We start from the raw sequence: 12,029 nt of genomic DNA, 5'->3' as shown, positions 1-12,029 counted from the left end.
CGACAGGATTCTTTTTAGCTTTATTGTTTGTCTCCTGTCATTTTGGTTCTAGGTTTGTTGTTTCTGTACTCATTTGTTGTGTTCTTCACTTTCAGCTTTGGAGCAGTTTGGTGATACTATACTGTTTACTACAGACGATGACATTCTGGATGCAATGTCCCGGTATGATGAAACATTTACAGCTAATATTGATTATACCCTCCCACTTACACTTGAGGAAGAGCTTAATAGACCTGGTACTGCAGATGATGGAGATGAGAGGCCATTCACACAAGCTGGCTTTAGGTCAGAGGATAAACAGGTAAAAGATCTCCAGGTTCTATCTGTACTGTTATGACTGACATTCTTAAAAATACACTTATAGCTTTTACACCACATATTGTTTGCACAGTTTGAAGTCAATTAGAAAAGGCTATGGCTGCATGGGTAAAATTCTGGCTGTGGGAGTAAAAGCAGTGCTTAGCAGTAATTGGAGGAAGGTTTCCTGATGCTGTCTCTGAGGTTGGTGGTGGTATCATTGCTTCTTTTTTTTACTATATCTATTAATGATTCAGACATTAATCATGTGACAGGGTATCTAGAGCTTAATTTTAAAATTTGCGGTTGGCACAAAATTTGAAAATATAATAAGTAGAATGGAGGATAGCAACAGAGTTCGGGAGGACTGGGAAGTAGAATGTGAAAGAGGAAGTGAAGTAATTCATTTGGCTGTAATGATAAGGAAATGTAATATAAACTTATTCTGAAGGTGGTTCTGGACAGAGAGACTTGTGAGTGTGTAAACAGTTGTGCATCTCTGATGGATGTTGAGAAGATTGCTGAAGGGGCCCACAGGATCCCTGGCTTTATAAATGAAAATTTTGGCCTAGAAATGCAATCATGTGACACATCTTCTTGTGGGTTATGAATTTGAATAAAAATGTAAAGTTGATCTTTAAGCATAATCGTTGCTTTGAACATCCAATCCATTGCCAGGTTACAAAGGCCTGACTTAGGGACACTCCTACATACAATCGAGATCCTAAAATATTAAATTCAAAAGCCTGACATACATATTTCCATTCCTATGGATGGGAGAACTAGTTTCCTCTTTCAACTTTTAGTAATTGTTTTTGCTTATTAGTCTTATGCTTGGCCAATTCAGCTCCATTACTTGCAGCAATTTAGAAACATTGGTTTAAGAGCTTCTGGTGTGGCAGGATGGTTGTGGGCAAGTTTGTTTCTCATGTGACTGTGCATAATAGTCCTTCAAAATGTTATATCCCTGTGCTTTGTGAAATAAATTTAAATTATTTATAATGGATGGAAGTCTCTAATGCAATACCAAGTAGTGTCAACTTGACAATATCATTCAGAAGGGATATGATAGTAGAAAAATGAAACAAAAACTACTTGGGTAACAAGTAGGGAAAGGGGCACATCTAAAGTTAATTCTTGGGGCATGGTGATGCAGCAGTTTGTGCTGCTGCTTTATTGTTCCAGCAACCTGCATTCAATCTTGATATCGGTGCTGTCTTTGTAGAGTTTACATGTTCTCTTGTGATCATGCGAGTTTCTCCTAGATGCTCCAGTTTCCTCCAATGTACCAAAGACGTGTTGGTAGGTTAATTGACTAGTGTAAATTCCTCCTTGTGTAGGGGAGTGGTGGAGAATCAGGGTGGAGTTATGCATGTTAAGAGAGAATACGTTACAAGGAAATGTGAAGGAATAGGACTGATGAGAATGCTCCAAGACCCAGCTTAGACCTGATGGGCTGAGTGGCCTTCCATGTACTACGAACAGGCACTGTCAATTTCTGGAATTGCTACAAAATGAGCAGCTGAAAGTAAAATTGGAGCCTAGGACTTGGAAATCCATGTCTTCCATGGACCTGACGACTGCCTCAGCCCCTGCACTGCCCACACATGCTCATGATGCTTTGTATATGGATTTCATCTCTAAGCTACCCTCAACAGTGCATGTGTGAGAATGAAGGAAAAGTGAGATATGAAAAGTAGGATTAGCTATGAGCATACCACCCTCTTCAATTATCACTGGTGATCAGCCAGTGATTTGAGCTGTTGAACCATTGCTCAACCCAACTATTTTGGTTCTACTGGCAGCAGTATCTATTGTAATAAAGTAGGGATTGAGATGCTGATAGTGCGTGCAAACTGTGGGTTGAAGTTTGGAGTAATGGACAACGTAAGATACAAAAATAGAAAATGCTGGCAATTCTCAGCAGGTCAGGTCGAATCTGTGGGAAAGGAAACAGAGCTAACCTTTCAAATTGAAGATCCTTATCAGAACCAAAGGTTAGCTCTGTTTCTCTTCCCACAGATGCAGCCTGTCTGCTGAGTATTTCCAACATTTTCTGTCCTTATTTCAGATTTGCAGCATTTACTCTTTTTAATGTTTGTCAATGTAAGATAGGTCATTTGAACATAAGGTACCTTCTCTGAGTGGAAGAGATCATTGGTAAGTACAGGGCATGGAGCAGGGTGTGCAGTTGATAGGTTTGATGGTGTGAGGTCATTATGCTTATAGCACTTGGCATTGACCACATTTGCTACCATCTCCCCTTGTTGCTTCACCCTCTACCTAACGGATTTCCTTGTCCTTAATGGAAGGAAAATCTTTTCACGTAATTGACAGTGTCAGAAAATCACCCATTATTAGTCATGGCTTCCAGTGACCTCCCAAAACCTGTGAAACAACTTCCTGTACTCACTGAAGCCTTAAAGCATCTTACCTTTAAAGTGGTACAGGCAAGACTTAACGCCGACCAGCTTGAATTGCTGGTAGCCAGTTATAAAGTTAGGCGCAGTGATTGGTTGTGTGAAAAGGCACAGTTTGAGCATTGTATTCAGTTCTGGTCACCCCATTATAGGAAGGACATGGAGGCTTTGGAGAGGATGCAGAAGAGCTTTACCAGGATGTTGCCCGGATTAGAGGGCATATGCTGTAAGGATGGGTTGGACAAATTTGTGTTGTTTTCTCTGGAGCAACAGAGGCTGAGGGGAAATGTGATAGAAATTTATAAGATTATGAGAGGCATAGATGGGGTAGACAGCTGGTATCTTTTCCCCAGGGTTGAAGTGTCTAATATGGTGGCATGCAAAAGTTTGGGCACCCCAGTCAAAATTTCTGTTACTGTGAATAGCTAAGCAAGTAAAAGATGACCTGATTTCCAAAAGGCATGAAGTTAAAGATGACACACTTCTTTAATATTTTAAGCAAGATTACTTTTTTTATTTCCATCTTTTACAGTTTCAAAATAACAAAAAAGGAAAAGGGCCCAAAGCAAAAGTTTGGGCACCCTTCATGGTCAGTACTTAGTAACACCCCCTTTGGCAAGTATCACAGCTTGTAAATGCTTTCTGTAGCCAGCCAAGAGTCTTTCAATTCTTGTTTGGGGGATTTTCACCCATTCTTCCTTACAAAAGGCGTCTAGTTCTGTGAGATTCTTGGGCTGTCTTGCATGCACTATTCTTTTGAGGTCTATCCACAGATTTCCGATGACTTTTAGGTCAGGGGACTGTGAGGGCCATTGAAAAACCTTCAGTTTATGCGTCTTGAGGTAGTCCATTGTTGGATTTTGAGGTATGTTTTAGAATAGTTATCCTGTTGTAGAAGCCATCCTCTTTTCATCTTCAGCTTTTTTTACAGACGGTGTGATGTTTGCTTCCAGAATTTGCTGCTATTTAATTGAATTCATTCTTCCCTCTGCCAGTGAAATGTTCCTCATGCCACTGGCTGCAACCCAAGCCCAAAGCATGATCGATCCACCCCCATGCTTAACAGTTGGAGAGGTGTCCTTTTCATGAAATTCTGCACCCTTTTTTCTCCAAACATACCTTTGCTCATTGTGGCCAAAAAGTTCTATTTTAACTCCATCAGTCCACAGGACTTGTTTCCAAAATGCATCAGGCTTGTTTAGATGTTCCTTTGCAAACTTCTGATGCTGAATTTTGTGGTGAGGATGCAGGAAAGTTTGGAGAAAAAAGGATGTATGGGGAAAGGTTTTTTTAAAAACAGAGAGTGGAGGTGCCTGGAGTGCGCTGCCAGGGATAGTAGTGGAGACAAATATGAAAGAGGCATTTAAGAGGCTCTTAGATTAGATAAGCACATGAATATGCAAAGAATGGAGGAATATGGACATGGTGTAAACAGAAGAGATTAGTTTAGTTAGGTGTTTAATTAGTTCAGCATAACATCATGGGCTGAAGGGCCAGTTCCTGTGCTGTATTGTTTTATGTTCTCGTGAATGATCTCTGAAATAAAATGAATGTGCTTGTAACACAAATTTTGTTTGCATCCTCCACCAGGTCAAGTGAGTTCACGTTAACCACGAGTTGTAATCCCAATAGCTAAATGTAGCTTCGTCATTTTGAAGTGTGTCAGTGACATCTACTGGCAAAATATCAGTATTACAGGGGAACAAACATTATTAGATTTAAATCCAGTTTAAACCAAATTACCAAAATTGTACTGTTGGTTCAAAGCAATATAAAATGTAGTTTTTGTAATGACTATACTGTATACCATCTCTTCCAACTATTTAAATTCTGCATTTACAGGAGGAGGAAGAATCATCCTTACTGTCGGTTGGACCAGCCAGTCAGGTACTTGGTGAATATACTGGGAAAAGTAAGTATTTGTATACAAAGCTAAGTTCTGATAATTTCAAAGGAATTCTGATGTTTCTATCCTCCTTATGTTCTCCTTGGGTTCTCAAATTGTTGATAAAATGTAGTTAATTGTTTTCACTTAAGCCAATGTGTAATTTGGTGATACTGTATTGTAAAATCTGAAAAGATGTTGCCAAAATATTGCCTCCTTGTCATAATGCCAATAGCAAGTTCAACTCTTCCAACTGCACCCTCATTTTAAATTCATAACACTCCTGCCACAATTATTAGATCTTCCATTCAGGGGCCAAAGTGGAAATATCCAATACTGCGGCAACAGTAGGGAAAGGAAAGGCAGCCATTTGAAAGGAAAGGTAGCCACTGGTCCATCCACAGGACACCAAACCCACAAACTTCAAAGCTGAGCTGTTACTCTCTACAGTCCGTCAATGAAAAGGCCAGCATTTTACTCCAAGGCCACTGTGAATGTCAAATGTAGCAAAAACATAGATAGCTGCTTTGCCCAAAGACAGTTTTTGAACTCTTCAGGATAGTCAAAGTAACAAAGTAGTAATACTTGTAACAGTGACATGTAATAAGCATTTTCCCAGTTTTTAGCCCCCTTAACTGGACTGTGTTGAGCACCATTTCCAACATGGTACAGCAATACCCTTCAAGACCACTTCCCATAGACTTCCAGGATAGAAACGTCCAAAGATGTATGATTCTCTGAAGAAATCTCTCCTTGCTCAAATGACTACTCCATTGTCCTGCGTCTATGCCCCATTTAAGAATATATTGAAAATAATTATTGATGGGATGGGGTAAATAGAAACTGTTTCTTGTTGGTTGATCGAGATTGAGGAGACAGATTTAGGATAGAGAGCAGGTGATTATTTTTTCATGCACGGAGCCTTTTGAATCGGACTATGCTACCAGAGTTGGTAATTAAAGCAGGCACTGTATTAGCCTTAAAGGAATGAAGAAAGGACATTAAAGGGTACGGAAATGGAACAGATAAATATGATCAGAACTATTGTATACGTGGATGATAAACACCAACGTGACTGGGCTTGTTAGCTTGTACTATAGTTTCTGTGTAATTCTATCTAAAATAAAGAAGAAGTAGACTGGTACCAGATTGAATTTGTTGCATTTATTTATGAACATGTATTTGAGAATCAGTATGTTTTGTCATATAAACTTCTTTTCTTTAATCTAGCTGTACAGCTAAATTTCACAGCTACTTGGGGAGATTCCCACTACCTTGGATTGACTGGACTGGAAGTTGTAGGCAAAGATGGGCAAGCACTACCTGTCACAATGGACATTTTTGAAGCAAAACCAAGAGATCTGAATGAACTGCCAGAATATAATGAAGACAGTAGGACATTGGACAAGTATATAATATTAATTGACTATTTGAACAAAATAATTTAACTCAGAGTATACTTAAGCCCAGGGCTATCCAAAATACACTCCTATTGACCCCTAGCATTCTTTTCCAGATAGTGCAAATGCTGGACTTACACCAAAGCTTTCATTTCATAAATACTTTATGATTTATCCTTTTGAATTTTGTGAATCTAGTAAGTTTGAAGGAGCTGTCTGTGGATTACTGCCTCACTGGTTGACAAATTTTGCATAAATAAGCTCAGATCTATTTGTATCTGTGGCTTGTGTTAAAAATAATTGAAGTGTTAATTTAAAAGTATGGCCAATCACGATCCATGAAATGTACTTGAGTAGCCCAGAAAGACATTGTGGCTAAGGCTGTATATTCAGCAACGGCTTGTTATCTGAAATACATTGAGAGCAAATATTCTCCATTTAATTGTTGCCCTTAGGTCAACGGTATTGAATGGATATTAAATCAATGAGTGCATAAGAACAAGTACTTTCCAATGACTACATGACAACTAATTGGTCAACAGTGTGAATACTATGAGATAAGTGAAAGAAGGCGCAAAGCAGCTTTCTAAGAGTTTGGAATAATTATTTGGAGCATTGTAAAAATCCAATCTTTTAAAAGCCAGAAAAGGCAGGAATAAAGGAGAACCCCCCCCCCCCCCCCAAATAAAAGGAAGTGGCTTCATCAACTTCACCAACCTCAATCCTGATGGAGATCAGCACAGTTTAAGAAACAAAGCTGAAATGTATGCAAGTACTTTCCAACCAATCAATTCTTAGAACAGTACAGCACAGGGAATCTTGTTCTGCATGTCTGTAGAACCCTGAGAGTGGCAATACAAGTGGATGGAGTGGTTAAGAAAGCAGATGGCATGCTTGCCTTCATTGGCTGGGGCAATGAAGGCCCTTCGGCCCACGATGCCAATTTAACCATTTCCATCTGCCTGCATGTGGTCTGTTTCCCTCTATTCCCTTCCTGTTCATGTGTCTGTCTAAATGCCTCTTAAATATTTCTATTGTATGTGCATCCACCACCTCCCCTGGCAGCACGTTCAAGGCACCTACTACTGTGTTTAAAAACAAAATCGCTTGCCTTGCAAATCTTTAAACTCTTCCCCCTCTCACCTTAAAGCTATACCCTCTAGTATTTGACATTTCCACCCTGGGGGAGAAAAGAATCTGTCTACCATACCTGTGCCTTTCTTAATTTTATACACTTCTAGCAGGTCACTGTCAGCCTTTGAGGCTCCAGATAAACCAAAATATGTTTGTATAACCTCTCATTATAGCTATTACTCTAATTCAGTCATTCTAGTGAACTTCTTCCGCACCCTCTCCCAAGCCTCCACATCCTTCCTATAATAGATATCAGAAATGCACACAGTACTCCAAATGTAGCCTAACTAAAGTTTTTTTACAGCTGCACATGACTTCCTGACTTTTATACTCAATGCCCTGACCAATGAATGCAAGCATGCCTTCTGCTTTCTTAACCACCCTATCTACTTGTATTGCCACTTTCAGGGAGCTATGGACTTGCAGGATAAGATTCCTCTGTACATCGATGCTCCTAAGGGTCCTGCTATTTACTTTATACTTTCCTCTTATACTCTCAAAATGCAACACCTCACATCTGGATTAAACTCCATCTTGCCATTTCTCTGCCCATGTTACAAACTGATCTATATCCTACTGTGTCCTTTGACAACCACAACCACAATCCACAACCACAGCCACAATCCACAACTATCCACAGCTCCACCAATTTTCATGTCACTTGCATACTCTTGTCACCTGCAATTCTTTTCTTAATTTGTCCTTTTGTTCCTACCATCAAAGAGTCCAGTGTTCATCCAGTCAAGAGAGACCTGACATTGATGCAGCTAAGTTTTGAACAAAATGTTCCTAAGTTGCATCTTTCCTTAAAAAAAAAGGGTGTCTGGAACTGGACATGGTGCTCCAATTGTGCCTGAACCAGTGTTTTGTAAAGAGTCATCCTGACTTCTTTGTTCTTGTACACTGTATTCATTTATTAAACCCTCTTTTTCTTTTTCTCTCTCGCTCTTCCATTCTCCTTTTCTCTTTGCCTCTCTCCTCTCTATCCCCCTCCTACAAGGCTTTCTCTTTGTCCTTATGCAGACTATCTTTCACTCTGTCCTTCAGAATCTAGGCTATAAACTGAAGTTACCAGGGAGTTATTGCTTCTAAAAATATAAACTTGGATATAAAGTAGAAATTCAGCCTTGGAGACGTATAAAGACTAACTGATTCCTGTTATGTTTGCTAAGGCTGATTGATGGGATTAATATCACCACAGAAGATGAGCATATGTGGCTGATTCCTTTTACCAATGGGGAGAATCACATCCTCACAATCAATTTCAATCAGCAACAACACATTGTTGGATTTCGCTTCTGGAACTACAACAAGTCCCCAGAAGATACATACAGAGGGGTGAGTCATTGGAAAGGTTTCTGAATGGGATCTTAGAAGGATAAAAGAGGCAGTTTTTGTATTTAATTTGCACATTTGGAATTGCACATATGGTGCAATAATTATGTTTAGAGAAGTAAATATATTGTTTAAACACCAAGTATTGACCTTGTAAAACAGTAAAATGTTGTCTTTTTTCCACTATAGTTTTATATTGTGCCTTTTTATATCCTTTCATATCACATTGCACATTGCAACACTTAGAATGTTGTCACTGTGATTGTACATGTAAATACATTAGCCAGTTTGCATGTAGCAAGATTTTACAAACATGGAAATTCATTGGGCAGCAAGGCCCATCATGACCATATTAGCCAAAAGCAGCCCCATCTCCTAGACCTAGGGATTAACCCTTGTAGTTAATGACATATCACTTCTGATTTTGCCATCCGTTTGGATAATGAATTCAGACCTCAGCATCCACTGGGTGGGGGGTGGGGGGGGTGACGGTAAAGAAAATCCACAGCTCCCTTCTATCCTTTCTATCCTATCCTCACTATGATGCTAACTTGAATTAGCTAAGTGTGCCTCCAGGTAATTAATTCTGTTAAAGGAAATGGGTCCTCATTCACTTTATCTGGGCCTCCTAATCTTATACATCTTGTACATAAATTTATACATCAGAGGCATAGATAGATTAGACAGTTGGTATCTTTTTCCCAGGGTCGAAATGTCTAATACTAGAGGGCATGCATTTAAGGTGAGGGGGGTAAGTTCAAAGGAGGTGTGCAGGCCAAGTATTTTTTTACACATCGAGTGGTGGGTGCCTCGAATGTGCTACCGGGGGTGGTAGTGGAGGCAGATATGATCGAGACCTTTAAGAGGCTTTTAGATAGGCACATGAATATGCAGAGAATGGAGGGATTATGGACATTGTGTAGCCAGAATTAGTTTAGTTAGGTGTTTAATTACTAGTTGAATTAGTTTGGCATAACATTGTGGGTCGAAGGTCCTGTTACTGTGCTGCACTATTGTATGTTCTATCTAAATTATAGCATTCCTCAGCTTCCTCTCTTTGAAAGAAAACAACCCTAAAATATCTAATCTCGCATCATAGTTAAAATTCTCCAGTCCCCTCAATATCCTTAATTATATCAGTTTCCTCTCTAGTGTTTCACAGCCTGGATGTCACATGACCAGAACCAATAAAAGTGCATGGGCTTCCACTTAAGTAGTTTTCCAGTGTGACTCTGGCATAGCTGCCTCTCATCTTCTGTGCCTTGCCCGATTAATGGAAACCTTTTTAATTCCATAAGCTTTTTTAACCCCTCATCTACCTGTCCTATCTTTGGGAATTGGTGAGGTCCTTCTATTACTACATATATCTCTGTATCACACCATTTATTGTACATACTTTTTGTTTTCCATCTCCAGTTTTAATAGCACATTAGCAGCCTTCCAGTCTCCGCACCATGTTTGTAGAGATGATTGCAAAATGGTATTGGTATTGGTTTATTATTGTCACTTGTACCGAGGTACAGTGAAAAACTTGTCTTGCATACCGATTGTACAGGTCAATTCATTACACAGTGCAGTTACATTGAGTTAGTACAGAGTGCATTGATGTAGTACAGGTAAAAACAATAACAATACAGAGAAAAGTGTCACAGCTACAGAGAAAATGCAGTGCAATAAGGTGCAAGATCAGAGCCTCTGTTAAATCCTCACTTCTCTTAATATCCTGGGGTGCATTTCCTATCTTCAAAGATGCCAAGCTCCTTAATGTTTCTTCAACAGCCTAGTTTAGATTTGCATGTGGAAAGATGAACATATTAGCCTGGATTCTGAGGGAAATGTGATGATTCTGGCATAACTACTGACATTTCCATACATGTTAACAAACAAGTTCAGGATTCCCATGCATGAGCAGCAAGTACAGAAGTATGGAAGTTCCTGATAGCTGATGACTTTGGAGTCCAGTGGCAATTACTCACCATTTATAATAGGGGATCTGCACAAAAAGCTGTGCTTGGTTAATCCTGATGCAGGAATAGTGTCTCTTTACTTAAACTGAGAGGAATAGACATGAAGGACTAAGGTAAGGTTTAGTTATTTAAGTAAATTTGAATAATATGTAAGAAAGTTTAAGTATTTTAAAATATTATTGGTGTAATTTTTACATCTTTTTTAATAGTTTGAATAATTTTTAATGGTGCATAATATTTTTGAATGTTTCTGAATGTTAACATTTCCTGCCATGGTGTAGGACTATGCTGATGAGAATGGTGCACCCTTCAACCAACTAGTTGCCCCCAGGCCATAAGTACAAGCTTGGTGCATTGGACAGTGGTGAGCATGGGCCATTATTGTTTATACTATTGTCTACCCTTTTATTCTGACTAGGCAAAGATTGTCCACATTACCCTTGATGGATATTGTATTTCACCACCAGAGGGCTTCCTCATTCGGAAAGGTCCAGGCAAATGTCATTTTGACTTTGCTCAGGAAATTCTCTTCATAGATTACCTCCAGAAGAACAATGAAGCAACACCAAAACAGCAAATTAGGTAAGAAAAATCCTAATTCATTATATTTTTTTCTTATGTCTTCATACTATTAAAATCTCAATGCTTCTTGAAATGTTAACAAAACAGATTTAAGGCTGTGATGACAACTTGGAATTTCTTACAAGTCTGTTGTAAAATTATTAAATTGATCACTTGAACATAAACCTCTTGCATCAAAATATTACCTTTTTCAAAATGAGTTGTCATCATATGAAATCTAAGATAGCAGACAAATGACCTTGAGGTTTGTATTGGTTTAATTAATTTTGAAACTGTTAAATTAACCATTGAAATTTTGTTTTATTTTTATTAGCACCTCACTATTTTAAGCAAGAATGGCATGTTCCCATATATTAATACCAATTATTTATTGGGTTTGAAAAATAGCTTGTTAATTTTAACATACTTTTGCCTGATAGTAAACAAAAATTAGTAATCTAGGCATATGGTAATATTAACATAAATGGTAAATTAAATTTTGGTGGTGACCTCAAAGGTTGTCTCCAATGTTGTAATATCCACAGTGAATTGTAGATTTTTTTTGGTTATGATAGGAATCATCCTAGGAAGATGGAACAGGCTAGTATGGACTATGAATCTCCACTAATGCCATGTGGCTGTATCCTTTCAACTTCTAAGTTTTTACAATATATGAATTACTCTTATTCAAGTAACAAACGGGCCTGAAATTTCTACAGTACTTTCATCCAGATGATAAGCCCATGAAATGAAATGGCTCAAATGATCACAACTTTAAGCACAAGTGATTGCATGCATTGCATCGTGTTTGCCCTGTTTCAAATGCCCCTTTAACAGAATTGTTCCTGATATTAAAAAAAACAGGCACACCCCTCTGTTGGAAAATGCATTTTACACCACCTGCATCCAATTGAAGACATTAATTACATTTTTGTTTGTATACCCACAGCAAGGGCACATGTGGTCACATTAATCCATCATTAATGAAATGTAGTTACAGTGATCAGTGGAAGCTTACTCTGGTCTGTTT

At 38.6% G+C, this 12,029-nt stretch overlaps 1 protein-coding gene across 5 annotated transcripts in view; it reads left to right on the top strand.

The window, feature by feature from the left end:
• Positions 1–12,029, top strand: part of LOC127573379 (katanin-interacting protein) — a 94,957-nt gene that overhangs the window by 54,016 nt on the left and 28,912 nt on the right. For all 5 annotated transcript variants that reach the window (XM_052021541.1, XM_052021539.1, XM_052021537.1 and 2 more), the window contains 6 exons: positions 96–301; positions 4,560–4,629; positions 5,833–6,010; positions 8,309–8,474; positions 10,857–11,020; positions 11,575–11,639. In XM_052021541.1, the coding sequence (XP_051877501.1) occupies positions 96–301; positions 4,560–4,629; positions 5,833–6,010; positions 8,309–8,474; positions 10,857–11,020; positions 11,575–11,639 (849 nt within the window). The remainder of the gene's footprint in view (positions 1–95; positions 302–4,559; positions 4,630–5,832; positions 6,011–8,308; positions 8,475–10,856; positions 11,021–11,574; positions 11,640–12,029) is intronic.

The sequence above is a fragment of the Pristis pectinata genome, chromosome 8 (genome assembly GCF_009764475.1).
Source record: "Pristis pectinata isolate sPriPec2 chromosome 8, sPriPec2.1.pri, whole genome shotgun sequence".
Lineage (NCBI taxonomy): Eukaryota > Metazoa > Chordata > Chondrichthyes > Rhinopristiformes > Pristidae > Pristis > Pristis pectinata.
The sequence above is the reverse complement of the archived record's forward strand: the minus strand, read 5'-3'. Positions and strand labels throughout refer to the sequence as shown.